Genomic DNA, 27,893 nt, shown 5'->3' on the forward strand with positions numbered 1-27,893 from the left:
GGCCACTGCAGTGAAAGCACCAAGTCCTAACCATTGGACCACCAGGTAATTCCCAACCTCCAAATTTTTAACACCCTTATTCTAGAACATTGTTCCTCAAACTTGAATGTATGGTAGAATCCTCCCAGGATTTTATTAAAAAATGGGTTCTGACTCAATAGAGCTGAGAAACAGCCCACGAGTCTGCATCTCCACAAGCTCTTCAAGGACTCTAAGAAGGCATGAGAAGACAGAAATCCACGTTCAACTCTGCAGGCCGACCTCTAAAATGCCAATCCACTCGTGACCTGGTAGTTTCACGGTTTGAGAACAGAGACCCACCCTCAAGCCTATCTCAGGGAGCCAAGAGAAAGCTGCTTAACTCCCAACACCCATCACTGCCTGTGCTGGTTTAAAAATACACCCCCAAATTCATATTCTTTTCCCTTCACGAAGCAGACCTTGATTCCCCTCGAGTGTATGCTGGGCTTAATGACCCTCCTCTAATGAAGAGTATGGCAGAAGCAATGGTGTACAATGGCCGAGATTAGGACATAAAGATTGAGTGGCTTCCTCCTTGCTCTCTCCCCTCACTCACTCACTCTGGGGGAAGCAGCTGCCATGTCTGGAAGACTCTCAAGCCACCGCCACCCTATGGCGCGGTCCACATGGCAAGTAACTGAGGCCTCCAGCCAACAGCCACCTTAAAAGTACATCCTTCAACCCCAGTCAAATCCATGATGACTGCACCCTCACGACTGACCTCAGGCCAGTACCACCCAGCTAACCTGCTCCCAAATTCCTGACCCTCAGAAACCCGATGATGGTAACTGTTTGTTGTTTTCAAGTTATTAAGTTTTGGGGTGGGCTGATTTGTTACACAGCAAGACACAATGGATACAATGACCCCAGCCCAACCACATCCCAGGGCTCCAGAATCCAGACCTTCTGCCCATGCCACCCCCTGGCCCCCCAACATGCCGCAGGACAGAGGCACTCCAGCCAGCCGATAAAGTGTTTGCCGTCGGGTTTTCGTTTGGCTGGTTGTGTGTACACAGTGTATACAAGTTGAGTTGTACAGAAGCCCAAGAAAGAGCAAGAGACAAAGGGTGGTGGGGAGACGGGAGCAGAGGGGTTAGAGAGAGGGAGGAGGGGAGAAGAGACCGATAAAAAATAGAACCACATCCAGATGACAATGGGATGGGGGCGGGGGGGGCAGACACAGACAAATCGCAGTAGAAAAGGAGTGGGAGGGGCAAAGAGAGGGGACCCTTCTCCCCCCTCCACCTCCCCAGCCCCCTGCCCTAGGTATCTACAATAAATAAGATTAAAAATAATTAACAAGATGTGTTTTCCCCCTCCCACCCGACACCAAATGCCCTGGGGAGGGAATGGCCTTTAGCAAAGATCTTGGCCTGTGAGGGGGGGATTGGGGGGAAGGGGTCCCCCAGCTCTCCGAAGCCGCCCCGCCCCCCTCAACCATACATAGACTTTTCCTATACATTATGTACAAGGTGGAGGGGGCTGGGGCTATGCCAGGGAGGGGGGATTGGGGCAAGGTGGGGGAGGGAAACCGTTACTAAATAGACATTTATACATATATATAAATAATTTCTCTGTACACCGGACAGTGGGAGGAATGGGAGGGAGTGGAGAGGGCTTGGGAGATGGGGGGAGTCGAACTTTGAACCCTGTCCTGTGGGGGCAGCATGGACACACCCTGACCAATGACCCCCCCACCCCACCCCAGCGATGGGGCCCAGGGGTTAGCTCCTGAGGGCACAGTTCTGTCCCAATTCTCGGTTTATGGAGGAGGTGGCCCCCCCAAGCCAGGGTGGGGTCACCCACAGCGGCTGTGGGCCTGTGCTTGGGCCAGCAGGTCGCTGAAGGAGTCAAACAGCTGTTCCAGCCATGGCTGGTTCCGCATGCACTGCTGGACCACCTCCTCTTGGCCCAGGTCCTCAGCGCCGCCCTCGATGGCCAGGGTCTGCAGGGGGGTTAAACATGGAGCTGGGGTGGGAAGAGGCTGGGGGCCTAGGGATCAGTGTTCCAGGGAGAGGGGGGCTGGGAGCTGGACTCCTGGGTCCAGGGGGGAGCCTGCGATGGCTTGAATCCCAGGGTGACCCGTGCGGGGCGTGGGTGGGCTCACCTGGTCCCGGCAGCGCAGGAAGGTGTGGTACTTATAGTGGTGGAGTGAATGGTAGAGCGTGTAGTATCCCGACTTGTCCAGCTCAACCTTGAACTCCTGGGCAGGTGAAGCGGAGAAGCCTCAGCCTCCCCGCTCAGCGCCGGGCGGCCCCGCCCCCGCGCCCCGCCCCCGGCCCCGCCCCTCCCGGGCTCCGCCGCACCTGGGCTCTGACCACGCTCCTCTTGAGCTTGCTGAGCGTCTTGCGGTTGTAGGGCTCCCCGGCCGGCCGCAGACGCACGGCCCCCTCCTCTGGGGAACCCTCCCCACTCTGCTCCACTTGCAGCTGGGGGAACGTGTGCAGGGCGTCCTGCGGGAATCCGAGGGGTCAGGGGGACCTCCCTGGACCCGCACACCCCAGACCCACCCCCCAGTTCTCAGATCCCATGTGATCAGACGCCTCAGTTTCCCCCAGGAAACTGCAGATCAGGAAAGACACTTGGGAGTCTCGGTTTCCTCAAAGGCCAGGGGAAGCCTAGGCCTGTCTGGTGACCCTTATAATGTGTTTTGTGGCCCGGCCCAAGATTCTCCGAGACACCTAACATCCTGCCCAGGATTCCAGAGCCACCATCACCTCCTACAAAAATTCTAAGAGTCAGCCTGAAATCCAGAATCCCTAGAGCCAGGCTAACGTCCATCCCAGAATTACAATACCAGACTCATATTCCACCCCATAATGCTCAGACCTATCCTAATGTTCTACAGTGGAATTTTTTTTTTTTTTTTGGAGGGGGGGTTGGCACACGACGCGGCTTGTGGGATCCTAGTTCACCGACCAGGGATCAAACCCGCGCCCTCGGCATTGAAAATGCGGAGTCCTAACCACTGGACCACCAGGTAATTCCCATTACAGTGGAATTCCTAACTCCAGCGTAATATCCTACCCCCCTTCTCAGAGCCAGATGAACAGTCAATCCCAAGATTCTCAGAGGCATCCTAACATCCCACGTAGAATTCCAGAACCAGATTAACGTTTTATCCCATGTTTTCATAGTCAGACTAACATCCCAGCAAGAATTTTCAGAGCTGGCCTAAAATCCATTCCAGAATTCTGAGCCATCCTAACATTTTACCCCCCCTTCCGCCCCAGTTCTCAGCACCACATTAACATCTCCATCAGAATTCTCAAAACCAAATTAATGTTCTCTCCCAGAATTCTCGGAGCCACCGTGATATCCCATCCCAGAAGGGAAATTACATAGATGACTTCGGATTCGAGCCTGAGATTCGAAGAGCCTGAATTACGTCGACAGAGAAGCCATCAGAATCCACTCAACGGGGACTTCCCTGGTGGTGCAGTGGTTAAGAATCCACCTGCCAATGCAGGGGACACGGGTTGGAGCCCTGGTCCGGGAAGATCCCACATGCCGCAGAGCAACTAAGCCCGTGCGCCACAACTACTGAGCCTGCGCTCTAGAGCCCGTGAGCCACAACTACCGAGCCCGCGCACCACAACTATTGAAGCCCGCACACCTAGAGCCCGTGCTCTGCAACAAGAGAAGCCACCGCAATGAGAAGCTCGCGAGCCACAACGAAGAGTAGTCCCAGCTCGCCGCAACTAGAGAAAGCCCGCGTGCAGCAACGAAGACCCAACACAGCCAAAAATAAATAAATAAAATAAATAAATTTATTAAAAAAATAAAAACTCTATTCTACAAAAAAAAAAAAAATCCACTCAACGCTCTGCCCCAGAGCGAGCCCTGGGTCCAGGCCCTAGTCCACCTTTTGTCCCCAAACTTGTACTCCACAACCACGCTCTGCTGGGCCTGCCTAGCAGCCCATCCCAGACCTTGACAATGACCCCGCCGCGCGATCCCAGCTCGCCTCCATCTGTGCTTGCAGGACTGCTGGGAACCCAGAGACTCCCTCCAGACAGCCCGGCCTCCACTACTCTCCTGGCCAAGCCCGACCCTTCCAACGATCGCCCTTCCAGGGCCTGATGCTCTGGGGACCAGCGCAGTGGCTGACATGCACATGTCTCCTCTGTGCCTGAGCTCTGGGCCCCAGACGCCGCAGGCCAAGCCCCCCCAAGCACCTGCAGGGCTGGGCTCAGCGACAGCCGCTTTAGGACTTTCTTCTTGTGCTCATTCAGGAGGCCATCGATCTTCCGCATGGGCGGGAGGTACAGCTCGTCTGAAAGGCAAGACAGGGTATCAGAAGAGATGCAGCCTCACGATGTATGGGAGGCAAAGGAGGGGTAGGGGGCTCTGGGCCCCCAAGCCTCTGCTCACCATGTGTGTCCTCCAGGGCCTGGATCATATCCGGGTCGAGTGCCGTGCTCACCAGCATCTCCACATAGCTCCGGTACATCTCCCGCATCGCCCGGGTCTTCAGCAGACGCCCAGGTACTGCCCGCTCTGGGGGAAGAAAGGGAGACATGGCCCATCATTCCAACTTTCTCCAAGGCCGCCTGTGTGGCAGACAGTATTCTAAGCTCCAGGGACCAGGAGAGAAATCCCTACCCTCAGTGAGGTCCACGTCCACTGGGGAAGACTCCCCAACACCAGGACAATATACTCTAACGGTGAATCACAGGTACCGTAACGAGCTCAGCCTGGCAAGTCAGGGAAGGCGATTAAAGGTCACACACACGCTGAGCCTTGAGTGATAGGAAAGAGTATTCCAGGCCGGTGACCACTGTGTTTGATTAGTTTAGTGTAGCTTCAGTAAAGTCTAAAGAAGCAGCAGAGTTGGTTTCCAAACCAGTGAATCAGGTCTGAGAGATCAGGTCACAAAAGGCAAGACTGAGGAAGGAGATGGGAGCTGAGACTGCACAAGTCAGGGCAGGCCAGACCATGTGAGGCCTCTGAGATGAGGTAGAAAGGGGAGGGCCTTTTTTAGGGAGGGGTACTAGGGAGCCATGGGAGAGCTATGACCAGGGACGGGCGAAGGTAAGTGGAGAGAGACCACTCCAAGGCCAGGGGATGGATCAGAGGGATGAGACCAGAGGCCAGGGCAATGGACCAGATGAGAAAGGATGAGGCTGGGCCAGGGCTGGAGGATCAGGATACATAGATTGAGGGGCAGGAGGGCCAGCATCTGAGCTAGGGCTGTGGGAAGGAGCAGAGGGGATGGGGGCAGTCAGGGCCGGAGGGGTAGGGCTGGGGGCTTCCTTGCAGCAGAGGTGAGGGAGGGTCTGGCCTGGTGACTTGGTTGCCAGTGGGGCTGTGTCCGAGATAGAGAAGCTAGGACCAGCTCGGTGGGTCTGGAAGGAGGGAGTTGCTGGGGCGTAGGCCTGGAAGGTGGCAGGGAGAAGAAATGAGTCTGAGGCTCACGGAATTTGTGGGAGCTTGCCAAGTGAGATATGGAACGCCAAGCAATGAGGCCAAGGACGGGACTCTTTTTTTTTTTTTTTTTTTTGGTCCGTGCCACGTGGCTTGGGGGATCGTAGTACCCTGACCAGGGATCAAACACAGGCCCTGGCAGTGAAAGCGCTGAGTTCTAACTACTGGACCACCAGGGAACTCTCCAAGGATGGGACTGGAGGGACAGCCACCAGAAACTCAAGAAGGAGCATCAGGGAGAAAAGAGAAGCAGGAGGGCCACGTGTGGGAAGACCCCAAAACATCCTTTAGGAAAAGGCACGAGAAATGTCCACTTGATTTACCCACATGGACGGTCCTTACTGACAGCTGTTTCAAGAGGCCAGAGTGACCATTTAGCCGTGGGAGTCAGACCCCATCAAGCCTCTGCCTGAACCCTCCTAAGGCTCCTGTCTCACTCGTGATAAAATCCTGCCAGTGGGGCCACAAAGCCTCAGGACCCTTGTCTCTCCAAGCTGTGCTCCTGTTCCTTCTCTGGCCTCACTTCCTCCAGCCGCTGGCCTCTTTCCTGATCCTCAGACATACCCAGTCCATAATGTTCTCTCTCCCAAAGTCACACCACCCCAACCCTGTTGCATTCGGATCTCTGCTCCAATGTCACTTCCAGAAGCCTTCTGCAACTCCCCCTTCCCCTGCAAATATCACCCAGGATCCCGTCTGGATCCTCTTTACTGGATTTATTTTTCTCTACTGCCTTTAATCCGACCCAGCCTTACACTGATGACTTTTCATATTGTTTTGTGTTCTATTACATAACATATTTATCTGATGAACTCCCCCGCTGAGACTGTAAGCTCCCACGAGGATACATGTTTTTGTCTTTTCTGTTTACTGCTGGAACCCTCAGTTCATGGCACATAGTATGTGCTCAATTAACACCTCCAGAAAGGGGCTGAGGAAGCCAGATGAGAGTGAACTAAAGGAAGGGGGAGAGGGAACATCACTGCAGCCTCTTTCTAGAACTTTCATTGTGCATCTAAGAAAGGGGAGACATCAGGTTCTGGCACATGGAGGATCATCAGTCTTGGACCAGCAGGAGGGCTGGTTCTGAGACCTCCTGGTCTGGGCGGAACCTTCAGGGCATCCAGACGTTGAGTCAGGCTCATCCTGCCCAGGAGGGGCTCCTGGTCAAATGGGGTGAACAGAGAGAGACCCAGGACCAAAGAAAGATACTGACCCTTGGCGGGGGAATTGCTTCCCTAAGAGTGCAGAGTTTAGTTTCTCCCATTTCATAGGCTCAGAAAATTCTGGGCTGTCCACATATGTTCATAGCAGCATCAGCCAAAAAAGTGGAGACAACCCAAATGTCCATCAAGCTAGTCCATGGATAAACAAAATGTGGCATATCCAAGCAATGGAATAGTATTCAGCCATAAAAAGGAATGAAGGACTGCAAACAACTATGTATAATAATAAGTAAGCTACAAGAGTACATTGTACAGCATAGGAAACATAGATAATATTTTATAAGAACCTTAAATAGAGCATAATCTATAAATACATTGAATCACTATGGTGTACACCTGAAACTAATATATGGTAAATCAACTATACTTCAATTAGGAAAAAAAAAAGAATGAAGTACTGATACACACCACAACATGGATGAACCTCAAAAACATTATGCTAAGCAAAGATGCCAGTCCCAAAGGACTGCCCACTGTACGTATGATATCCCTTAGGTGAACTGTCCAAAATGGTCAAATCTATAGAAATAGTAAATTACTGGCTGCTTAGGGATGAGGGTGGGGAGAAAGGGGAGTGATGGCCAAAGGAAGCAGGGTCTCCTTTTGGGGTGATGAAAATGTTCTAAACTTGACTGCCAGGGAGATGCACAACTCTGACTATACTAAAAGCCAGAGGACTATGGGTTTTAATTAGGTGAGCTACGTGGTATGTGAATTAGAGCTATAAACTTGTTGAAGAAAAAGAAAAAGAACCTGCAAACCTGGGCCTTTTGTAAAGCTCCTCCCTTGCCAGCACCTTCCCCTGACTCAGCATTAACTGCTTCCACCTGGCCAGATTGAGCCACCTGCCCAGTTAAAAGACTACATTTCCCAGGCTCCCTTGCAGTTAGCTGTAGCCAGGTGACTAGTTCTGGCCAATGGGATAAGAGAAGATAGGATGTGGGCCATTCCCAGATCTGGCACTTAATCAGAACTCCCCAACTTCATCAGGGCTTTAATGAAAAGATAATTCCGACTCTCTCATTTGACTAGCCTCTGTTACGACAGCTATCCCTGCACTACACCTGAAAGAGTATGTGACCTTGAGCAAGTCATGTCACCTCCCAGGGCCTCAGATCTCTCATCTTTAAAATGAGGATAAAAAAATAAATAAAATTTAAAAAAAAACATAAAAAACAAAAAACCCCGAAAAATATAATAAAAAATAAAATGAGGATCATTTTACAGCACCTACCTCACAGGGTTTATGTAAAGATAAAATAAGCCAATGTGTAACATGCTTAAAATGATGCCTGGTACTTAAGTAAGCACTCAATAAAAGTCAGCTGTTATATTTATTTTACATATGTGTACATATATTGTTGTTGTTGTTACTGTCATCATAAACCAGACATCATTCTAAGCAATGGAGCTCCCACCTGGTGCCCACTACAGGCTAGTACCCTCCTATGTGCTTTTCTGTGAATACCCATTTTTACTTCATTATTAACCCATTTTACAGGTGAGGTCACTGAGGTGTAAAGAGGTGTTGCCCCTTTCCTGGAGTCATGCAGGGAGTCACAGGGAACACCACTATGTCTGGGTCCCCACGATAGATGCTGGTCCCCAATCCTCCTCAGCCCTCAGAAACTGCCTATTCTGACACAGAACAGTGCAGTGTTGAAGAACAGAGCGCGATGCTCCACCGGCTGCATTCCAACTCAGGTGGGATGTCACATCCCAGCTGTGCTGCACTCTCTTGGTGTCTCAGTCTCCTCACCTGTATTTGAGGATAATATTGGTATCTACTTCCTAGGACCACAGTGAAAAACTCAAACAAGTTAACATCTGTGAAGCACTTACAAGACAGCCTGTCACGTGGTTAGGTGCTATACAGCTGTTAGGTACTGCTATTACTTTTAACTTACTTATTACTACTGTGACTGTTTGCTGATGCTACCTGGAGCCCTCTGGATAGCCCCCATCCATGCCTCCTTCTGAAAGCCACAGAGTCGCCTCCCTACCACCAGCCCTACGGCTGCCGATGGCCTTACCATCCTCACTGGGAGCCCCGGGGGATGACTCTGAGTCCGAGGAGCTGCCTGGTGGGCCCCCGCCCACCGAGGCGTTGCCTGCCGCCTCCTTCAGCCACTTCTTCCTCTTCTTGGGGGGCGGCTCAGCCTTCACCTTGGTGGGCCGGGACTTGGGCAGCCGGGAGGTGGCGGGCTGTCCCGTGGTGAGGCTCCGATCTGGCCGAATCTGCCGGCCGCCCGTGCCCCGCTCACCCCGCAGTGGCCGTTCCCCACGCGTGGCCCTCTCTTTCTCCTTCTCTTTCTCCTTCTCCATGGGCCGAGGCAGGGATGGCTTCTCAGGGGCAGGGGGCTCAGGCACGGCCGTCTCAGGTGTCTGCTCTGGGGGCTTCTCGGATGTCGTCTTGTCAGGGGTCTCAGGCTTAGGAGGCGGTGCCAGGGCCTTGGGGGGAGGTGCAGAGCTGCCCCCAGCAGATGCGGGGCCCTTGGCCTGACCAGAGCGTCTGGAAGGGGACGTAGATGGGACTGCAGTCAGCACCCCCTGAAACCCCAATTCTCCTCCTTGGGGTACCCCCGCCCCCACCGCCTAGCCCGCAGCTCTAAGCACAGAACTTTGCTGAGCTGGTCTCTGTCCCCCTCTCTCTGGGGGCCCCACTCTCTGGGTCTCTGCACCCCCTCCCCGACTCTGTTTCTAAGCATTGTGTACTTTAAAATGGTTAATTTTATGTTATGTAAATTTCCTTGTATGATTCACCCCATGCCTGTTGGCCCTGCCCACCACCTGACCCCCGGCCCCCCTGGTACCTGACAGGCACTGGGGGCCGGTGCCAGGGTTTCCGAGCACAGACCCTCACGTAATCCTTCTTGTTGACGTTTTCCAGAAACTTGACGTAAAGGCGCTGGTACCGGTTTTTGGCGTCCCCGAAATACCCCAAATACTATGGAGGAAAAGAAGCACATGAGGAACTCCTTCCTCCGCCCCAGCTAGGCAGCCCAACACCCAAGACTCCCACCCCTGCCCTGGCCCACCACGGCAACCACCCAGAGCCTGCCAGGAGGTGGAGACCCCCCCGCTCTGGACACATCTTGGACCCAAGGTGAATCCGAATCGTGTGAGGGGGACAGTGGCTTCCACACACCCCACCCAGGGCCCCTCAAGCCCTCGCTCCCCTCTGCAGGCTCACATTACTGGTGGCACAAAACTGCCGCTGCCCGTCCTTGATCTCCGGAGTGAATTTCTGCAGCAGTGCCTTCTGGACTCGCCAGATGGGTGGAGGCTCGCGCCCCGTCTGCAACGCCAGCTGAGGAGGGGCACAGTAAGGCCCGCAGGGTCAACCCCCATGCCTGCCCTTCCCAATCCCAATTCCTGGCCCTCTGTCCTCCCTCTACACTCCCTTAGAGAAAAGGCATCATCATTAACAAGCATCAGCGAACTTCCAGCTGACAGGTATCTTCTGGCTGTCTGAGGTTCTTAGATTTGGGGATGCAAAGCTTCCTCAACTTACCATGGGGTTCCATCCCAATAAACCCATCGTAAGTTGAACATATCCTAAGTCAAAAATGCACTGAATACCCCTAAAGACATCATAGCTTAGTCCAGCCTACCTTAAACGTGCTCAGAACACTTACATTAGCCTGCAGTTGGGCAAAGTCATCTAAAACAAAGCCCATCTTTAAAAATAAAGTATGGAGTATCTCACGTAATTTACTGAATACTGTACTGAAAGTAAAAAACAGAACGGTTGTCTGGGGACAGGAGGGTTGTAAGTGTATCAGTTGTTTACCCTTGCGATTAACTGCGTGGCTGACCAGGAGCTGGTGGCTTGCTGCTCGCTGCCAGTGCCCAGCATCACAAGAGAGTATCGTAGCGCATATCACTAGCCCAGGAAAAGAACAAAACTCAAATTTCAAATGCGTATCGCTTTTGCACCATCATAAAGTTTAAAAATCCTAAACTGAACCATCAGGGAACCGTCTATACTCTCAATCAGGCTGTTCATGCTGTTGGTTGTTTTTTTTGTTTTTTTTTTTTAATTTTACTGAAGTATAGTTGATTTACAATGTTGTGTTAATTTCTGCTGTATAGCAAAATGACTCAGTTATACATACATATATTCTTTTTCGTATTCTTTTCCAGTGTTGTTTATCTCAGGATATTGATTATAGTTCACTGTGTTATATAGTATAGTATAGTATAGTACGTATAGTATAGTACACAGTATAGACCTTGCTGTTTATCCATCCTATATATACTAATTTGCATCTGCTAATCCCAAACTCCCAATCCTTCCCTCCCCACCGGCTCCTCGCCCTTGGCAACCACAAGTCTGTTCTCTATGTCTGTGAGTCTGTTCCTGTTTTGTGGATATGTTCATTTGTGTCGTATTTCAGATTCCTGATATAAGTGATATCATATGGCATTTATCTTTCTCTTTCTGACTTACTTCGCTTAGTATGATAATCTCTAGGTCCATCCATGTTGCTGCAAATAGGCCATTCATTCTGGGCTACTAAGTTTTAGTTATTATAGCTATACAGTGTGATGGCACAAGCCATCCGCATGACTCAAAGAAATGACAAAATCTGAGCACTCATCCACCCACCATCTTCTAGATACAGTGTTGGGCCCCACAGTTTGGTGGTGAACGAGATCGACAAAGCCTTTCTTGGGGATTTCATTACAGAGGTAATAAGACAGACAAGCAAATAAACAGAACAGGGTGAGGTTGTGGCTTGTGCTAAGAATAAACAGGTGACGGGTTACCTGAGACCATTTATTTCATCAGCCTGTCCACAGCAGGGAAGGACAGTGACACAAAGGCTCCCTGATCTCAACTTCCCTCAGCACACTCAGACCCCCATCCCCACCCCAAGGCTTGTGTGCCCCAGCTGGGCACCGGGAACCAAAGGATGTCAGACCCAGCATCTGATCTCAGGGAGTAAGGGGACTAGCAGGGGACCAGACACAAGCACAAAAAAATAACAGCACAAGTAATAAATGTGCTAACAGCAGGTGCCCCAGAAGCCTAGAAGAAGGACTCTGGACTCAATGTGAATCCAAGAATGCTTCCTCGAAGAAGTGATACCTAAATGAGTCCAGGAAGGAATGTATCTTCCGTGAGGGGGTTGGGTGATGACCAGGGACTGCCAGGTAAAGTGTGTGACAGCTGTGGCTCTAGAAAAAAGCAACTGACAGGCACAGATAAGTAAATAATAAGAACATAGTGGGAAATATGCACCGAGCTTTGTGATAACCCAGAGATGAATGAGGGACAAGCCCTTGCATTTAAAGAATCCATAGCTGGGACTTCCCTGGTGGTCCAGTGGTTAAGAATCCGCCTTCCAGTGCAGGGGATGCAGGTTCGATCCCTGGTAGAGGAATTAAGATCCCACATGCCGCGGGGCAACTAAGCCCGCATGCCCCAACTACTGAGCCCGCACGCCACAACTAGAGAGGAGCCTGAGCGCAGTAACGAAAGATCCTACATGCCGCAACTAAGACCCGATGCAGCCAAAAGTAAATTAAATATTTTAAAAAAATAAATAAGTAAAATAAAGAATCCATAGTCAAGTGATAAACAGGATTCAGGTAACTCCAACTAACTGATCACGGCTGCCCTGAGCACTAGGCTCAGCAGGAGCAAGTGCTGGGATTGATTAGTGATGTCTGCCACTGGCAGCAGCTGCAGCACTGGAGCCTGAGTGCCAAGTACTGGCTATCTATTCTTGGTTTTTGGTCAAATGCTTCTACATCCACAATTTTTCATATCCTGCAGATCAGCCAGGGGAACAGAAAGGAGTTAGAATAACCTGATGAAAATGAGGTCCAGAAAGGTTCTTGGCTGACATTTCACTGGACAAGAGTGAGGCAGGATGAGACAGGGATATGGGCATGTCAATCCCAAGTGCCTTCCTCCAGGATACCATGGTTCTCAATCCTCCCTCCTGGCTCCTCAGGGAACCACGTCAGAGGCCCAAGGATTGAAAAGTCCGTTTCAAATCCTTTTCAAGGACTGAAAAGCTCATTTACATATCCTGCCCTGCTCCAAAACCTTCCAGGGCCCCCAATGCAGATTCCACAGCCTGGCATAGAGACTTTGCCTCAGTCTCCTTTCCTTTCTCCTACCCCTGCCCAGCAGGTCATCCAGACCCTCAAAGCTCAGCAGACAAGCCCCAGACTTTCTGACCTCCAGGTTTCTGCACATGCAGGGCGCCCCCCTAGGGGTGTCTTTTTCCCTCTCACTGTGGATATAATGTTCCCTGTTCCAGTTCTCAGAAGTTTCTGAAAAATCCATCAGAGCACCCCCTCCCCCAGCCAGGGGAGGGCACCCCCTCCTATGTCTCTTCCCACTGCCGATCTTCCTCCTCTAAGGATCCAGCTGTTTCTCTAGCTGGACGTGGGGCCCTTGACTCACCACATCCCAATTGGGCTTGGCTTCTTTCCCCAAACCACTCTTCCTCCCAGAATCCCCACTATCCACCAGTCATCAGGCCCTGGCATCATCGTCCTTGCCTGCTCCCCAACCAGGGTCACTTAGTCCCAAAGCCACGTCTTTCCTGCCTCTCCTCATGTCAGTCATGTCACTGACCCCACCCGCTTCCACTTGGTGGGAAGTTGCCCCACCCATAACACCCATTCAGTGGAAGCCACAGCTGATTGGAGGAGACCTGACAAGGGGTAGCCAATCAACAGTCATAATACGAACCCCATCCTGACCCAAAATGCTGTGCTGGGCCAATCAGATTCTCTTCTGGGAATCTGAATTGTGACAAGCTGAGACAAGGGCAGTAAGTAGCAGGATGTGAGTAAGTAAGCTAGAAGCACCCAGCCTGGTGTTAAGGAGAAGGCTGCAGGATCAGACACAGGGGAGTCAGTGTAACAGAACTAAGGCAGTGGACAGACTGTCATCAGGACTGAACACTTCCCCAGCCACCTCCCTGCTGGCCAGGGCCCTCGAAGCAGCCAGATAACCCAGAGCAGATTCTCAAGCAGGCACCCACGGATCTCACCACAGGACGGTCTGGACCCTGCCCACCTTCCCAGGCTCGGCGCTCACTGTCCAGTCACTCAACCCCTTGCATCTCTCCCTACCCATCACATAAACCTGCCTCACCACAGGGCTTTTGCACAGACTGTTCTCTCTGCGTGACCCGCTCTCCCCATACTTTTCTCCACCCAACAAACTTATATGCTCAGAATTTACATCCTGATAAACCTTCCACATCTCCAAGGACTGGGAGTTAATATTATCACTCCCATTTTCCAGGTGGGGAGGCTGAAGCAGAGAGTGGGCTAACCCTACACTGTCCAATTCAGCAGCCCCTCCCCACATGTGCCTCTTGAGCATTTAAAATGCAGCTCATTTGCATCAACATGTTCTATGAGTGTAAAATACACACTGGATTTCAAAGACTTGGTAAGCAAGAGAGAAGATAAAACATCTCATTAACTTTTTCTATATTGACCACATGTTAAAATGACATTTTAGACATGCTAAGTTAAAGAAAATACATCCCTACAACTAACCTCACTCATTTTTTAACTTTTCAAAAGTGTGGATGCAAGAACGTTTAAAATGCTGTACGTGGCTCATATGATGTTTCTATCGGGCTGCCATTGTTCTAGAACAAACTATGACCTGTGGCCCATTTTTATAGAGCTATGAACTAAGAATGGTTTCTACATTTCTAAAGGAGTGTGAAAAAGCAAAACAAAACAAAAAACAAAAACCCAAGAATACATGATAGAGACCTTACGGAGCTTGCAAAGCCTAAAATATTTACCATCTGGCCCTTTACAAAAAAAAAAGTTTGCCAAACTCTGCGCTAGAGATCTGCCCAAGATCACTGAATAATAGAAACAAAGTTTATAGAGCACTTTCTGCATGCCACCCACAGTCAGAGTACTGGACAAGCCGTAAAGCCTGAGTGCTCACGTTGTACGAAGGGGGTACTAACGGCATCAGCCCCCATTTTACAGATGAGGAAACTGAGGCTCAGGAAGGGTCAACACTAGTCCAGCTCGGAAGTGGCAGAGATTCAAGCCAATCAGATTAACGCCAAAGCTGGGCCCATAATAACCATGCTGCCAGCCTGCCCCGACTCCTGACACACGAATGAGTCCTCATCTGCCTGAGTGGCTCAATCCTGGGGCTGTGAGTCCCCCATCAGAACACATACTCGTGTTGTATTTTAAGCATCTGAGTCCTTGCCTGGCCCCCTCCCCTGCCCCATGCCAGCTGGGAGGTGGTATCAGATGGCCCTGGCTCTAATCCCGGCCTGGCACCCATCAGCCAAATGATTCCCTCTCCCTGAACGTGAACTTCCTCATCTGTAAACTGGGGACAGTCAGGGTCCCCACCCCAGAGCCCTGTTCATTTGGCCCAGTGCTGGGCGCCCAGCAGCACTATCGATGTTTGGTGGAATATACACAGAGTGGCTGACTCTGGTGCTGAGAGCGTGGGCTCCCAGGGCCAGTAGAACTGGGTGTGGGTCCCAAGCTTGAAAGCCTGGAAAGCCTACTTTAATCCTCTGAGCCTCAGTTCCCTTCTCTGTAAAAGGGGGATAGTAATCCCTATAAAGAAAGGAGATTACAAAGATAAAACTTACAGGTGGTGGCGAAGGTTTGCACAACAACGTGAATATACTTAATGCCGCTGAACTGTACACTTAAAAATAGTTAAAATGATAAACTTCGCGACATGTATCGGTTACCATGATTAAACTAAATTCTGAATATGATGTGCCCCAAATCCTATCCCCTGAGAGCTGGTAGCCGTTCCTGTCACTGCTGTTCGTTTGACACCTCCCTCGCCTGTTCCAGACTGATGGCCAAAGAGCCTCAGAAGTCTTGAAGTTAAAATGAAATAACGTACACAGGGCACTAGTAGAGTGAGTACAACTATGAGGGAGAAGGGAGGATTAGCCAGGGAGGGATACTGAGACTCAAGGCATTGGGATTGTTCTGGTAGCTGGCTGAGGAGTGGAGAAGTAAGCCTTCACTCTACCATTCTGCTTTGACAACTTACATATCTCTTGTGAATGTTCTCTTCTATCATATCATACTGCGGAGATGACAAAGTAACAATGAAAAGATACAGTCTGGGATTGGTGAGCTGGGGCGGACAGCACAGAATGTGACAGGGTGGAAAGCAAGGAGAACCAACCAGGAGGTGATAATGGCGAAAGCTGAGTAATGGATACACACAGCCCTGTTACTGTATTTGCCCTACTTTTCCCACCATAAAATAGATTGAAGGGACTTCCCAGGCGGTCCAGTGGTTAAGACTTCGTGCTCCCAACGCAGGGGGCCCAGGTTCGATCCCGGGTCAGGGAACTAGATCCCACATGCCGCAACTAAGAGCTCACATGCCGCAACTAAAAAAAGGATCCCGCGTGCCACAACGAAGATCCTGCGTGCCGCAACTAAGACCTGGCGCAGCCAAATAATAAATAAATAAAGTATTTTTTAAAAAATAGATTGAAAGTAACATAGGAAAAAGCACACTAAGTTCCTCTCGCAAAACACACTTAATAATGAAGTATGATAGGGAATTTCCTGGCGGTCCAGTGGTTAGGACTTGGCACTCTCACTGCCATGGTCCTGGGTTCAATCCCTGATTGGAGAACTAAGATCCCACGAGTTGCGAGCTACAGACAAAATAAAAGTATAATAATATGCACTATCCTTATAATGAATTCACCCCACAATGTTTTCATCTGTAACTTAGAAGAAACAACACCCAAGATGAAATTAAACACGTTAGGGCTTCCCTGGTGGCGCAATGGTTAAGAATCTGCCTGCCAATGCAGGGGACACGGGTTTGAGCCCTGGTCCAGGAAGATCCCACATGCCACAGAGCAACTAAGCCTGTGCGCCACAACTGTTGAGCCTGTGCTCAACAGTTGAGAAGCCACCGCAATGAGAAGCCCGCGCACCGCTATGAAGAGCAGCCCCCGCTCACCACAACTAGAGGAAGCCCGCACGCAGCAACAAAGACCCAACGCAGCCAAAAATAAATAAAAAATTTTAAAATAGTCCACATCAAAAAAGAAAAACAAAATCTTTAAAAAAAAGAAAGAAATTAAACGTGTTAACATACATCCAAGACCAAACATGGTTCCTGCCCCCTAGTTGCTACCCAGTCAGTGACAGTAACTAACACGAAGAATGGCCTTAGCCCTTGGCGTCACCATCAAGGTGATAATGGCTTGCTGACCTACTGAGTACTCGCTCTACCTCATGCCCTGTGAGCCCTACCGAGTACTCGCTCTACCTCATGCCCTGTGAGAAACACTACACGGGCGTCTGATGTCACCTACCCTTGTCAAGCACTTATATCAATCCTCTGATCCAACTACCTGTCCAATGAACAAAGCACAGCGAAGATCAGTACGCTTTTTCCGTAAAAGGACAGACAAGAAATATTTTTGGCTTTGTGGATCAGCTAAGCTCTGTTGCAACTACTCCACTCTGCTAGTGGACGCAGAAAGCAGCCATAGCTGGTATGTAAATGAGTGGGTGGGGCTATGTGCCAATAAAACTTTATTTATAAGAACAGGCAGGGGGCTGGAGGGGGGGCGGGGGGGGGCATAGTGTGTCCACCCCTGTGTAGAATAACTGAAGTAGTAAATGCGCTGGTGCACATAAAGTGTTTGTTTTTTTTCGGCCACACCGCATGGCATGAAGGATCTTAGTTCCCTGACCAGGGATTGAACCCGTGTCCCCTGCCGTGGAAGCGCGGATTCTTAACCACTGGACCGCTAGGGAGGTCCCAACATAAAGTGTTTAAGATGTGGCCTGACACACAAGCATTCCCAAACCACTGGCTACTACATCTGCACGTTGTATGTGTGCCTTTTCATAGGTATGTCACGTCAATACCTCAGCTTTCCACCTACAAGGCACAAGTTGCCTTTAAAGCACCCCTTGGCTTGTGTTAGAAGTTCTCTAAGATCAGGCCCTCCTCATCGGCTTTGTCCCTTAGTATAACCCTAGCACCCACAGCAAAAATACCTGCAATAAATGCTAACAATGGGTTTACCTTATTTATCGGTGACACACACACACACCCAAATAACATCTCAGAAGCGTGCAAGTCCTCTGCGGGGGTCCAGCTGGCCTCCTCTATCAGCCCCACGACTGTCAACTCAGGAGGATGAGATGGGCTGCCTCAGCCATCACTGTACCTGCAGCCCCCAGCACTGGGCCTGTCATTCAACAGGCGCTCGATAAACGCTCCAGTGACCAAAGCATTGGGCCCAGTTGTCCGACACGACAGGAGACTCACCTTGAGGGAAGGGATGTCCTCGGCGCGGATGACGAACTCGTCGCGCTCCCGGAAGATGCCCTCCCCGCCGCTCTCGCCAGCCTCCTCGTCTGTTTCCCCGCACACGGCCGCGGTCTCCTGCTTCTTGGCCAGGTGCAGGGGCCGGGCGTCCGGCGGCTCGGGGTCGTCGGGGGATGGGGCGGCAGGCTCCTCCGGAGTGGGGCCAGGGGTTGCGGTGGGCAGGGGCGGCGGGGCAGGCGGCGAGGGCAGGGCCGGTGGGACTGGCACGGGCGGTGGGGGCGGCGAGCTGGGCGTGGGGGCCACCAGAGGGGGTGGCGAGGGCAGGGCCGGCGGTGGGGGCGGCGGCTGGGGTGTCGGGGCAGGGGGCGGCGAGGGCGGGGGCTTCTCCTCCAGCAGCGGGGGCTCTGGGGGCGAGACGGGCATCAGGGCTGGAGCCCCGCTCAACCCCGACCCCCCAGACCTGTTTATCTGCTTCCAGTGAAAGGCCTCCCAGCCTATTCTGGGGGCTCTCAACACAGCCCTCTTCCCGTCCTGCACCCCAACATCCCTCCTGACCAAACTGAGCTCTTCACCTAGCATCCATTTCTGCCCCCAATCCCCCTCCAACTCCACTTTTTATTCCTCTTCTGCTGACCTTCCTCCTCCTGCAAAGCTCCTGTCTGACCCCTCCCTGACCTTCAATACCCACCCCTGTCCCCAGACACCTACCAGAAGCCCAGGACCCTTTAATTTCTCTCTCCAAGGTCCTAATAAACTTTCCTACCCAGACATGCTGCTCTGGTCCTCCCCATCTTTCCCCAGCCTCCAAAGACCCCCTTTGTGTCTTAGTGCAACTCTGCATCCCAGTATCATTGCTCCGTGTCCCCACCACAATGGCCAGGAGGCCTCTCTGGTCCCATCAACAACCCCCGCTCTGCTCCCCAGTCTAGTGCCTACAAAGCTCTTGGCCCTGCCCTACCTCCTAGTCCCCAAATACCATTCACCATCCCATCACCTCTTCTCTTGTCCCTGAATGTCCCTCCCTGTGCCAACAAGCCCTCTGCCCCTTATTGCCACTCAGCTCCCCAGTCGCCACCGTGCCACACCTGACTCCCTCCCTGAGACCCCTTCCCAGCCCCAGTGGCTACTCTGAGCCCCTGAAACTGTCTCCCAACCACAATGTCCATTTTAGTCCTGAAATGTCTCTTTGTTGCTTTGGAGCCCCAGCCTGACGCTTACCTCCCATTCCTCAATGTTCCTCCCAGTTCCTCAACCGCTCCTGTGCTTCCACCTCCTCTTTTCCCGCTCAGAGGTCTCAGACTCCTCCACCCAAGCTCTCCCCTTTCCTTTCCTCAGCCTGCTCTCCACTCTCGGGATCGGCAACACCCTCTCCTTCCTGCTACGCTAACTGCCCGCGAGATTTTGTAACATTCCTCCTCTAACGCCTTGAGATCTTCTGACTCCCCAGACTGCTTTTGCTCCATCCCTGGGTCCTTCCAAGATATGAGCCTTCCTGACCCTTCCAAGGCTCTCTCGCCCCCCCATGCTCTCTCCCGTTACGGCAGATCCAGGCACTCTGCTTAGCACCCTCCACTGTTTCTCCTCTCTTCCCTGGTGCTTCCCTTCGGCCTCTCACTGTCTCGCTCCCCACTGCCCATCTTTCTACCACCTTCCAGAAGACTTCATCCCTTAAGACTCCTGTGAGCTCCCAAGCCTCCTCATTAACTGCTCCAAATGCCTTCCTCCAAATGCCACCTCTTTCTTCCCCCAATGCCTCTGTTCCCCCCCCCATCAAAGCCCCTCAAATTTTGTCCAACCCTCCTCTCAGGACAGAACACCATCCAGACCCGACTGTACCCCCAGCCTTTCCCGATGGCCCCCCACGAGATCTGACTAGTCATTGCTGAAACTAGTCACGTTTCTCTTTAAACAACCCTCCCAAGTCTCTCTCTGCCCCCCAGACCCTTTTCTGTCCTTTATTACACATCCCTAACTCCTAGAGCCCTTCTCAGGTCCCGTGTCCCCCATCAGTTTTAAAAGCTCTCTCCATCCCTGTCACCCACCTGTCCCCATCACTTATAGCCTGCCCTGTCCCCCAGTGTTCTCCACTGCCCACCTTCGGGCCCCCGCCAGTCCACTTAGCACCTGTGGGCGGATTAGAAAAAGACGCCCCTTTCTCAAAAGGCTTGCCCTTAAGTAAGAGGTTACCCTCCATAAACAGGCATATCTCTGTCAATCACCTGCACTGTGAACAGTGCCTGATCTACACAACCAGACCTGGTGACCTGAATGTCGGGAAACCCCTGCCCCACCCCCAGACCACCTTCCCAGAGCTCACCAGGCGTGCCACCGCTGCTGGCACTGGGGAGCCCCGGGAGAGGGGGTGGCCCGGGGACTGCAGCCTCAGTAGCCAGGGGGGGCCCGTCCGCAGTGGAGGTGTCCTTAGGCCCGGCCAGTGGCGGGTCATCGAGGGCGGAGATGGCCGAGGAGATGCTCTCCTGCAGGTCCCGGTTCTTGGCGACAGAGTCTTCCTCGTCCGACGAGAAGGAGGGCAGGGTCTCGAGGTTCCGTTTCAGCTCCTCGTCCAGCCGCTTGCAGGGCGAAGGGCAGCCGAGCCCCAAGCCCTCGCTCTCGGCGGCCTCCAGCGCACCCCCCAGCCCGAAGGCGCCGGCGGGTGGGGGCTGTGGCACGGCAGGCGCGGTGGGGGGCTGGGGAGGCAGGCCCCGGGCCGGCACGGAGGGCGGCGCGCTCTTCGGGGGGCTGAGCGGGGGTGTCAGGCCAGCCTGGTAGAGCGGCGGATGGCGCTTGCCTGACTTGAGAAAGTCCAGGAACGAGGCCATGAAGCCGGACTTCATCTCGGGCTGCTTCTCCTCCACCTCCTTGATCTTGGCCTCGATCTTCTCCCGAGTGAGGCTGGAGTCCAGGCTGTTGTGGTCAACTCCTGACACGGCATCGCCCGATGACGCTCCCAGACCCTCGCCGGCCTTGGGCACAGACAGCTTGATCTAGATATGGGGGCAGTGGGGAGTCAGGGCCCACAAGCCCAGGGCCCCAAGCCCCCTCCTCCCTCAGACCCAGGGGTCTGGGGCCCCAGCCCTCTCCCCAGTTAAGACCCTAAAGTTCAAATTCTCAGAGCGTCAGCCTGTAGAATCCTAGAATTCATGCCTGCGGACCCCTCTGCTCAGATTCCAGAATGACAGGACTGGGGTCCCTCCCTCATTACTCACGGACCCTCCTCCCACAAGACCCAGGAATCCAGGACCCCTGATCAATAGTCCTGCAGGATCTAGAACCTAAGAATACAAGCGCTAACCCCCGCCTCCCTGTAGACACAAGTTTCAATTCTCAGACCCCTGCAACAGTGGAACCCTGAAATTCCAGCTCTCGGATTCATTTCCTCGTGGGTGTTAGGAAGATGAACCACATCCCCTACCGTGCCCAAGAACCTCAAACGTGGTCCCAACCCTCCAGCGTCAGGGTTTCGCTCCCCCTCACCTTCAGTGGTTTCAGGGGCTCCAGCCGAGGGCCCCCGGCCTCCTCGGCCTTCCTGCCTCGACCCCGGCCCCGGCCCCGGGGTTTCTTGGCCCCATCAGTAGGTGTGGAGGCCAAGGCTGGCCCGGCGGTGGTGGGGACCTCCAGTGGGCGAATCCGGGGTCTCCCCCGGGGCCGGGGCGGCCCATCACGCTTGGCCTTGGTGGGCTTGCGGCCACGGCGCCGGGGGCCATCGGGGCCAGGGTTGGGTGGACAGAAGTCAATGTCGCCCAGCGGTGAGAGCGCCGGACGGGAGCGGCAGCTGGACACCAGGTCAGGCAGGCGCCGGGGGTTGAGGCGGATGTCAGCAGGCACATCGGCCTTGTCCTCGTCGGCCTCGAACTCGTACTCCTGGGCGTACAGCTTCTTGGGCGTCTGGAAAGGCGGGTCACGGCGCCGCAGCAGGTGGAAGGAGGACGTCTTAAGCAGCTTCTTTGGCTTGGTAGAGCAGAAGATGGGCGAGGTCAGGCCTCCCTTGGGCTCCGAGGCAGGGGGTGGCGGCGGCGGGGGGGGAGGCGGGGGCGGGGGGGCCGCCTGGTGGGGCCCACTCTGGATCAGGCCCAGAGGCTCGGCGTTGACGGTGGAGGGCAGCTCAGGCGGCTTGCTGGGGTCCAGGCCCAGGCCTGGAGTCTCGGGACCAGCTCCGGACGCCCGACTGGGGCAGTAGGGCCCATAGGGATCATAGGCAGGGGGGCCCGGAGGCGGCCCAGGCCCCGCCTTGGGATCGCCCTCGTCCTCGGGTGGCCCAGCCTTTCCATAGTCATCTGCGGGGCCGCCGCCAAACATCTCCTCCATGGTGGGGAAGAAGCTGCGCTCCTCGTCTTGCAGCAGGGAGTCAGGGAAGCAGATGGAGGTGAGTGGCACAAAGCGGGGGGCCTTGGTGCCTTGTGGGCTAGGGCTGCGGTAGGCCCCCGAGGGATCCTTGCCCTCGGCGTTAGGTGGGCCCACACCAGTGTCACCAGGCCCAGGTGGCAGCGGCTCCAGGGCCCCAAGCAATTCTTGCATGGTGCCGGGTGGCTCCAGGCTCTCCTCGGGTCGCAGGCGGGGGCTGGGGGCACCCGGCTCCAGGCCATGGCCGCGGAGGTGGGCCTCGAGCTGGAGGGGCATGGGTGGTGGAGGTGGGGGGGGCGGGGGGGGAGGCTGGGGTGCCCCATCACGGGCGGCCGGCTCAAGGAGATGGACGCCAACTTTGGGAGCACTGGAAGAGGGGCTGGGAGCATGGCTGAGGACCGAGGGGAGCAGCTGGGGGGGAGGGGGAGGCAGCACCAGTGGGAGGTCAGGGCCCCCGGCCTCTAGGAGGAGGCCGTGGGGGGCAGGCTGGGCAGACTGGGCCGTGGGAGTTGGGGGTGGAGGGCTCTTTTGGAGGAAGGCCCCCAGCTCCTTGGCACCTGCCCCATAGTGGACAACTGAGGTGGCCAGCCCCTCGGGGGTCTCGCCACCCCGTTCTGGCCCTTTCTTCTTCTCCTTCAGCCTCCCCAGGCCCAGCTCCAGGGCCGCCGTGGCACCCTCATCAAGGCTGGCGCTGGTGCGGATGACGCTCTGCAGATGGTACCTCTGTGGGTCTTCCTTGGCCAGCTCGTAGGGTGTGCCCGGGGGACCCCCAGCCCCGCCACTCCCAAGTCCCTTGGAGGCATCCGCCGCCCCATCTTCGCCCACCAGGCCATCTGCCCCTGAGGTCCTCGGGGGGCTGGGCGCCTGCAGGAGGTGCTGGATGAGGAATTCTTCATCCTCGGTGCGCTCAGCGGGAGGCCCGCCGGGGCCCGCCAGCAGCTCTGAGCCATCCCCCTTGCCCTTGTAGCCACCTGCTCCGGCGGCATAGCTGCCGGCTCCTGGGGGTGCCAGGAATGGGGCTGAGGCCAGGACAGAGCTCAGGTATTTGCCAGGAGCTCCTGGAGAGCCAACTCCAGGCGGGCGGCCGGGGGCCGGAGGCGACTGCAGCGGGCGGATGATGTGAGAAGGGCTGGCCTCTCCGCCGCCCCCCAGGGAGCTGGGCCCCCAACCACCTCCATGGCCCGAGAGTGCTGGGGAATGGCCAGTACTGTAGCTGAGCGAGGGGCTGGCTGTGGGCAGCCCCTGGGAGTGGGCAGCTGGCCCTGGGTACGGCTCACCCTGCACCCCATATAGCTGCCCCTGCAGCTGGTCTGGGGAATAGCTCTGACATGTGGCTAGGCCAGGAGGCGGGGGACCACTAGGGGGCTGCTGGGGCCCACCTGAGTAGCTAGGGCCTTTGCTCAAGTCCTGCGCTTGACCCCCTCCAAACCCTTGCCCATAGGCCTGGGGTCCTAGAAGCCCTTGGGGCTGACCAGGGGAATAGGCCTGGCCTCCCGCCCCCCCAGCCCCAGAGGCCTTGCCAGTGGCGTAGGCTGCTGCTGGCCCACCCAGGCTCTGGCATTTGGGCGTGGCAGTCGAACGGGGTGGTGGGGGCCTGTTGGCACCGCCCGCAGCTGCCCCATAACCACCTTTGCCCGTCTTGTAACCAGGCGACTGAATGATGGGGCGGTAACCTCCACCGCCACCCGCCGCCCCACCTCCTCCAGCTGCCTCGGGGCCCGCAGCCCGGCCCGATGCCCCGGCCGTGGCTCCACTGGGCCCAGCCTTGCTAGGCTCGCCAGCGCCCGGGGAGGGCTCCCCACCGCCCAGGGGGCTGCAGGCCAAGTTGGCCCGGTGGCCCATGGAGGCATAGCTGCCTCCGCAGCTCAGGTAGTGCTGGAGGGCGTGGGCTGGTGGTGGGGGGGGCTGGGCACTGGCTGGCCGCTGGTAGTGCTTGATGACGGTGTCCTGGCGGGGCAGGGCCCGCTCGGGTGGCGGTGGGCCGGGGGCGGCACCCGAGAAGTTGTAGAGCTGGGGAGAGGATTGCTCGGCGGCGGCGGCAGCAGCAGCGGAAGAGGAGGCCAGCAGGTTGAACTGAGTTGGGAGGTGGCGGGGAGGTGGGGGTGGATCTGGGGGGCCTGGGCGGTAAGGAGGGGTTTGGGCTGGGCCGAGACCAGCGGGCCCCAGGACACCACCCCCCGCCAGGCGCTCAAAGCCTAGCGAGGAGGGCACCGTGGGTGCCTGCGAGGGCTTCAGGTGCAGCACGTCATGAGGGGACAAGAGCCCATTAGCTGGGGGACTAAATGGGGGGTCCTGGAGGCTGAGGGAAGAGGGTACTGGGAAGGGGCGGCTGCCAAAGGAAGCCGGGTGCTGATAGGCCGACAGGGCAGAGGAGGATGGAAAGGTGCTGGAACCCGGCAGGGCGCCTGAGATGAAGAGCTCCGTGGGGCCTGGCGTGTGCATGGCTGGGGATGAGGGAGGAGACCACAGGTCAGAGTTGACCACAAGCCAGCCCCACCCTGGCCCTCCTGGACTGGCAATGGCCTTACCTGTTTGCCAGGAAGGACTGCGGAATTGGGAGAGGAGAGAAGAGGCAGAGGGACCAGGCTGGGGGCCCCGGGACTCCAGGGCCGAGATGAGGTTCATGACGGAGGCGTCGGGCCCTGCTGAGCCTGCGTGATGGAGGCCGGTGTCGAAGAGTCCAGAGAGGCCTGGTGAGGGTTGGGGGGGTAGAGTCAGCTAGGTGGGGGATAGGGCAAGGTGGAAAAGGAAAAGGAGCAGGCCAAAGGCAAGTTGGGTCAGGAAAAGGGGTTGGAGAGAAGGGGCAGATTCAAAGAGGAGAAAGGAGGCAAAGACAAGTTAAGGAAACAATAAGCGGGATGGGGTACGATGCAATCATAAGGGCAGGGAGCCCAGGAGGGGAAAAGTAGACAAAGGGGTAGAAAAATCCATACATGAAGAAAATGGGAGCAAAACACAGAGCGTCTTTATGGTCCAAGGGAGGCCAAAGGATTAGGCAATTCTAGCAAGAAAGGGGAAGGGATGGGATGACTGCAGCCACTGAGAAGAACCAGAGAACAAGGCAAAAGGAGTTGAGTCAAAGTGAGAGGATCCAGATTTAAAAAAAAAAAAAAAAAGAGACAGAGAGGGAGGAATAAAGGGAAGGAGCCAACCAAGAGGGTCAAGGGTCAAATTGGACAACAGCCCCGTTGCTGATCCATCTAGGAAGGAGAGCGGCAGGATCAAAGGAAGGGAACCAATCCGAGGCACTAGAGGCATGGCCACAGGAAAAGAATAAGGCAGTGGGCAAATCTAAGGAAGAAAGGGGAGGTCCAAAGAATCGGAGCCAATCAGGAAGAAAGGGAATCAGGAAGAAAGAGTTCCGAGAACCAAGAGGATGAGCAGACCCAGAGGGAAGGGATTGGGGTGGGCTGGAGAGGCGGAAAAGCCTGGAAGAGAAGGTGGGATTTGGGGGCTGAGACGACGGGACCAATTGGAACAAAAGAGGCGGGGCCAGAAACAGGGGCAGACGAATCCGGCGTGAAATTAAGCAGCCTCAGAACAACCAATCAGAGGAGAAGTAGCAAGAGGCGGGCCAGAACGGAGAGCACAGCCAATTAGGAAGGTTGTAACTTTCAGCAGCCAATCATTTGCTTCGGAGGGAGGGCCAGGCGGGGCGGGACAGGGGCCGTACCTGCCGGGTGGTGGTTGGTGGCATAGCTTTGCAGTGGGTGGGGGGCCGCGTAGGCCTGGCGGTGTAAGATGTCCGTCTCGGGGTGCGAGGTCCTGGAGCTGCCATAGACCAAGCTGGGAGGAAGAAGGAGATGTTAGGGTATCCTCCGAAGCTACCCTCGGAGAAGGGAACTCAGCAAATCCCCTGGGGAGTTGGGGAGAATCTTCCAGCTGACTGGGGGCTATCCTAAGGAACCTTGGGCCCTAAAGGAAAGAAGACAAGGGAATCGGAGTGCCCAACTAAAGAGCCACAGAAATGGTCCCCACTCGAGCCCCAGTAAATAGAGCCCAGATAGCCTCACATTTACAAACACAGACATGCACAGGGAGGACACAGAGAGGGTGAAGAGCCAGAGAAAGTGCCTTAAGTTGAAAATGTGGACCTGCTTCCACAGCCCCCACCCCGCAGGTGACACAAGGCCCTGGGGCCAAGGGATGCCCCCTCTTCTTCAGACACATGGGAACACAGAGGCCCTGAACCTCAGGGGTGGTGCAAACCGAGTCAGGAGCAGGAGACAGACTGTTCCCCAAAGGGCAGGGATGGGAGGTGGGCAGAGGATAGGACTCCTGCAAAGTACCAGGCACAAGTGTGCACATGAACACCGTCCATCCCCCCGGGTTGAGGTTCAAATGCATGGAGGCATGCAAAGCCAGGTCTGTGTGCAAACCAGTATCCAACTCACTGTGTGGAAAGATACAGAGCGAGGAGTCCCACATGGAGAATACTAACACACGTGGGGTCATGCCCAGCCAAGCTGGGAGACCCAGGTGTATAGGGGGAGGGGGATTCGGGGGCAGGTGAAGAGTGAGGGTGTGACACAAACAGCAGGAAAGGGGCAGGTTCGCAGGTGAAAAGGCTGCCAGCTACATAACGCACTGGGCCCACGCTCACACACACAACCACACACCCGGGAAACAGCCTAATCTTCCTATGCAACGGCCCCAATCCATGGCCCAGACTCAAGAGGTCAAACACTCCACTCCTCGCCATCAACTAGAATTCTGTCTTTGAGGGTGGGGGAGCTCAAGGGGGCGTGTCTCAGATGCCAGGACCCCCACCTTACACAAAACCCCAGCTTAGGAAGGGGGCGGGGCCCCGTGCCCACTCAGCGCGCGGAATTTCTGGGGGGGCCCCCCGAGTAGCGCGGCCTCGCGCAGTCCCGGAACAATAGGACCTGAGGGGGGGCCGCGCCCCCCAGGTCTGCGTTCTAATTCTCTTTTCCTTCCCACCTTTGCAAGAGCAGAACCTAGGGCGCGAGGGGGAGGGGTCAGCAAACCGGGAATCCAAGGATGGGGGGAAATCCAGGCCTTGCTTCGCCAGTCCCTCCCACCTTCCCAAGGCCTTTCCGTCTGAAATTGTTTTGCACCCTCATTTTTCCGCGGCATCTCTCCCTTTGCATGCCGGAGCTGGCTTTGGCGGAGTTTGCAATTTGCAAACTGGGGCGGCGGCGTTGTTGCAAACCGAGGAAGGCCGCTCCCTTGCAAGCCGGAGGGGAGTTTGCGATGCACGCGTAACCGGGCGGGCCCGGCCGGGCTGGGCCCCCACCTCTTGGCCCCTTCCTCCAGGCCACCCCCGGCTCCTTACCTAGCTTTCGCTGACCTCTCGTAACTCCATCCCGCCCCGGCGCCGAGCGGGTCCCCGAAGCCGGCGCTGGGGTAGTTCCTGTCCATGAATTGGCCGCGGTGGAAATTGGGGGGAGGGGGAGGGAGGGAGGGAGGGAGGGGGGCGCGCGCGCGCTCTCCTCCGCCGCCGCTCCCTCCGCTGTTGCTTTTTTTTCCCTTCCCTCTCTCCCTCTCTCCCTCTCTCTCTCTCTCTTTCTCTTTGCAGCCGCCGAAGGCCCGGGAAGGCCCCGGGCGGGGGAGGGAGG

At 55.1% G+C, this 27,893-nt stretch overlaps 1 protein-coding gene across 1 annotated transcript; it reads right to left on the reverse strand.

Annotated features, from left to right (window-relative positions):
* Positions 1-123: 123 nt before the first annotated feature.
* PRR12 (proline rich 12) lies at positions 124-27,852 on the reverse strand. The gene is made up of 14 exons (XM_059999963.2): positions 27,611-27,852; positions 25,988-26,100; positions 24,843-25,004; positions 21,448-24,758; positions 20,291-20,957; positions 17,974-18,377; positions 9,868-9,984; positions 9,488-9,621; positions 8,708-9,186; positions 4,396-4,521; positions 4,200-4,297; positions 2,328-2,474; positions 2,129-2,224; positions 124-1,966 (listed from the first exon to the last, which is right to left on the reverse strand). Exons 1-14 carry the CDS (start codon positions 27,694-27,696, stop codon positions 1,820-1,822), a joined length of 6,087 nt encoding a protein of 2,028 aa, XP_059855946.1. The 5' UTR covers positions 27,697-27,852; the 3' UTR covers positions 124-1,819.
* Between the last annotated feature and the right edge of the window lie 41 nt (positions 27,853-27,893).

The sequence above is a fragment of the Delphinus delphis genome, chromosome 20 (genome assembly GCF_949987515.2).
Source record: "Delphinus delphis chromosome 20, mDelDel1.2, whole genome shotgun sequence".
In the NCBI taxonomy this organism is placed as follows: domain Eukaryota; kingdom Metazoa; phylum Chordata; class Mammalia; order Artiodactyla; family Delphinidae; genus Delphinus; species Delphinus delphis.

What these genes read in the sequence shown, in the direction of transcription:
- PRR12 (XM_059999963.2), bottom strand. Translation starts at nt 27,696, where the DNA reads ATGGACAGGAACTACCCCAGCGCCGGCTTCGGGGACCCGCTCGGCGCC. An exon ending in CGGCCCCCAGTGCCTGTCAG is followed by an intron (nt 9,187 to 9,487) that starts GTACCAGGGGGG and finishes GTCCCCTTCCAG; the next exon opens with ACGCTCTGGTCAGGCCAAGG. An exon ending in GGAGCGTGGTCAGAGCCCAG is followed by an intron (nt 2,225 to 2,327) that starts GTGCGGCGGAGC and finishes TCACCTGCCCAG; the next exon opens with GAGTTCAAGGTTGAGCTGGA.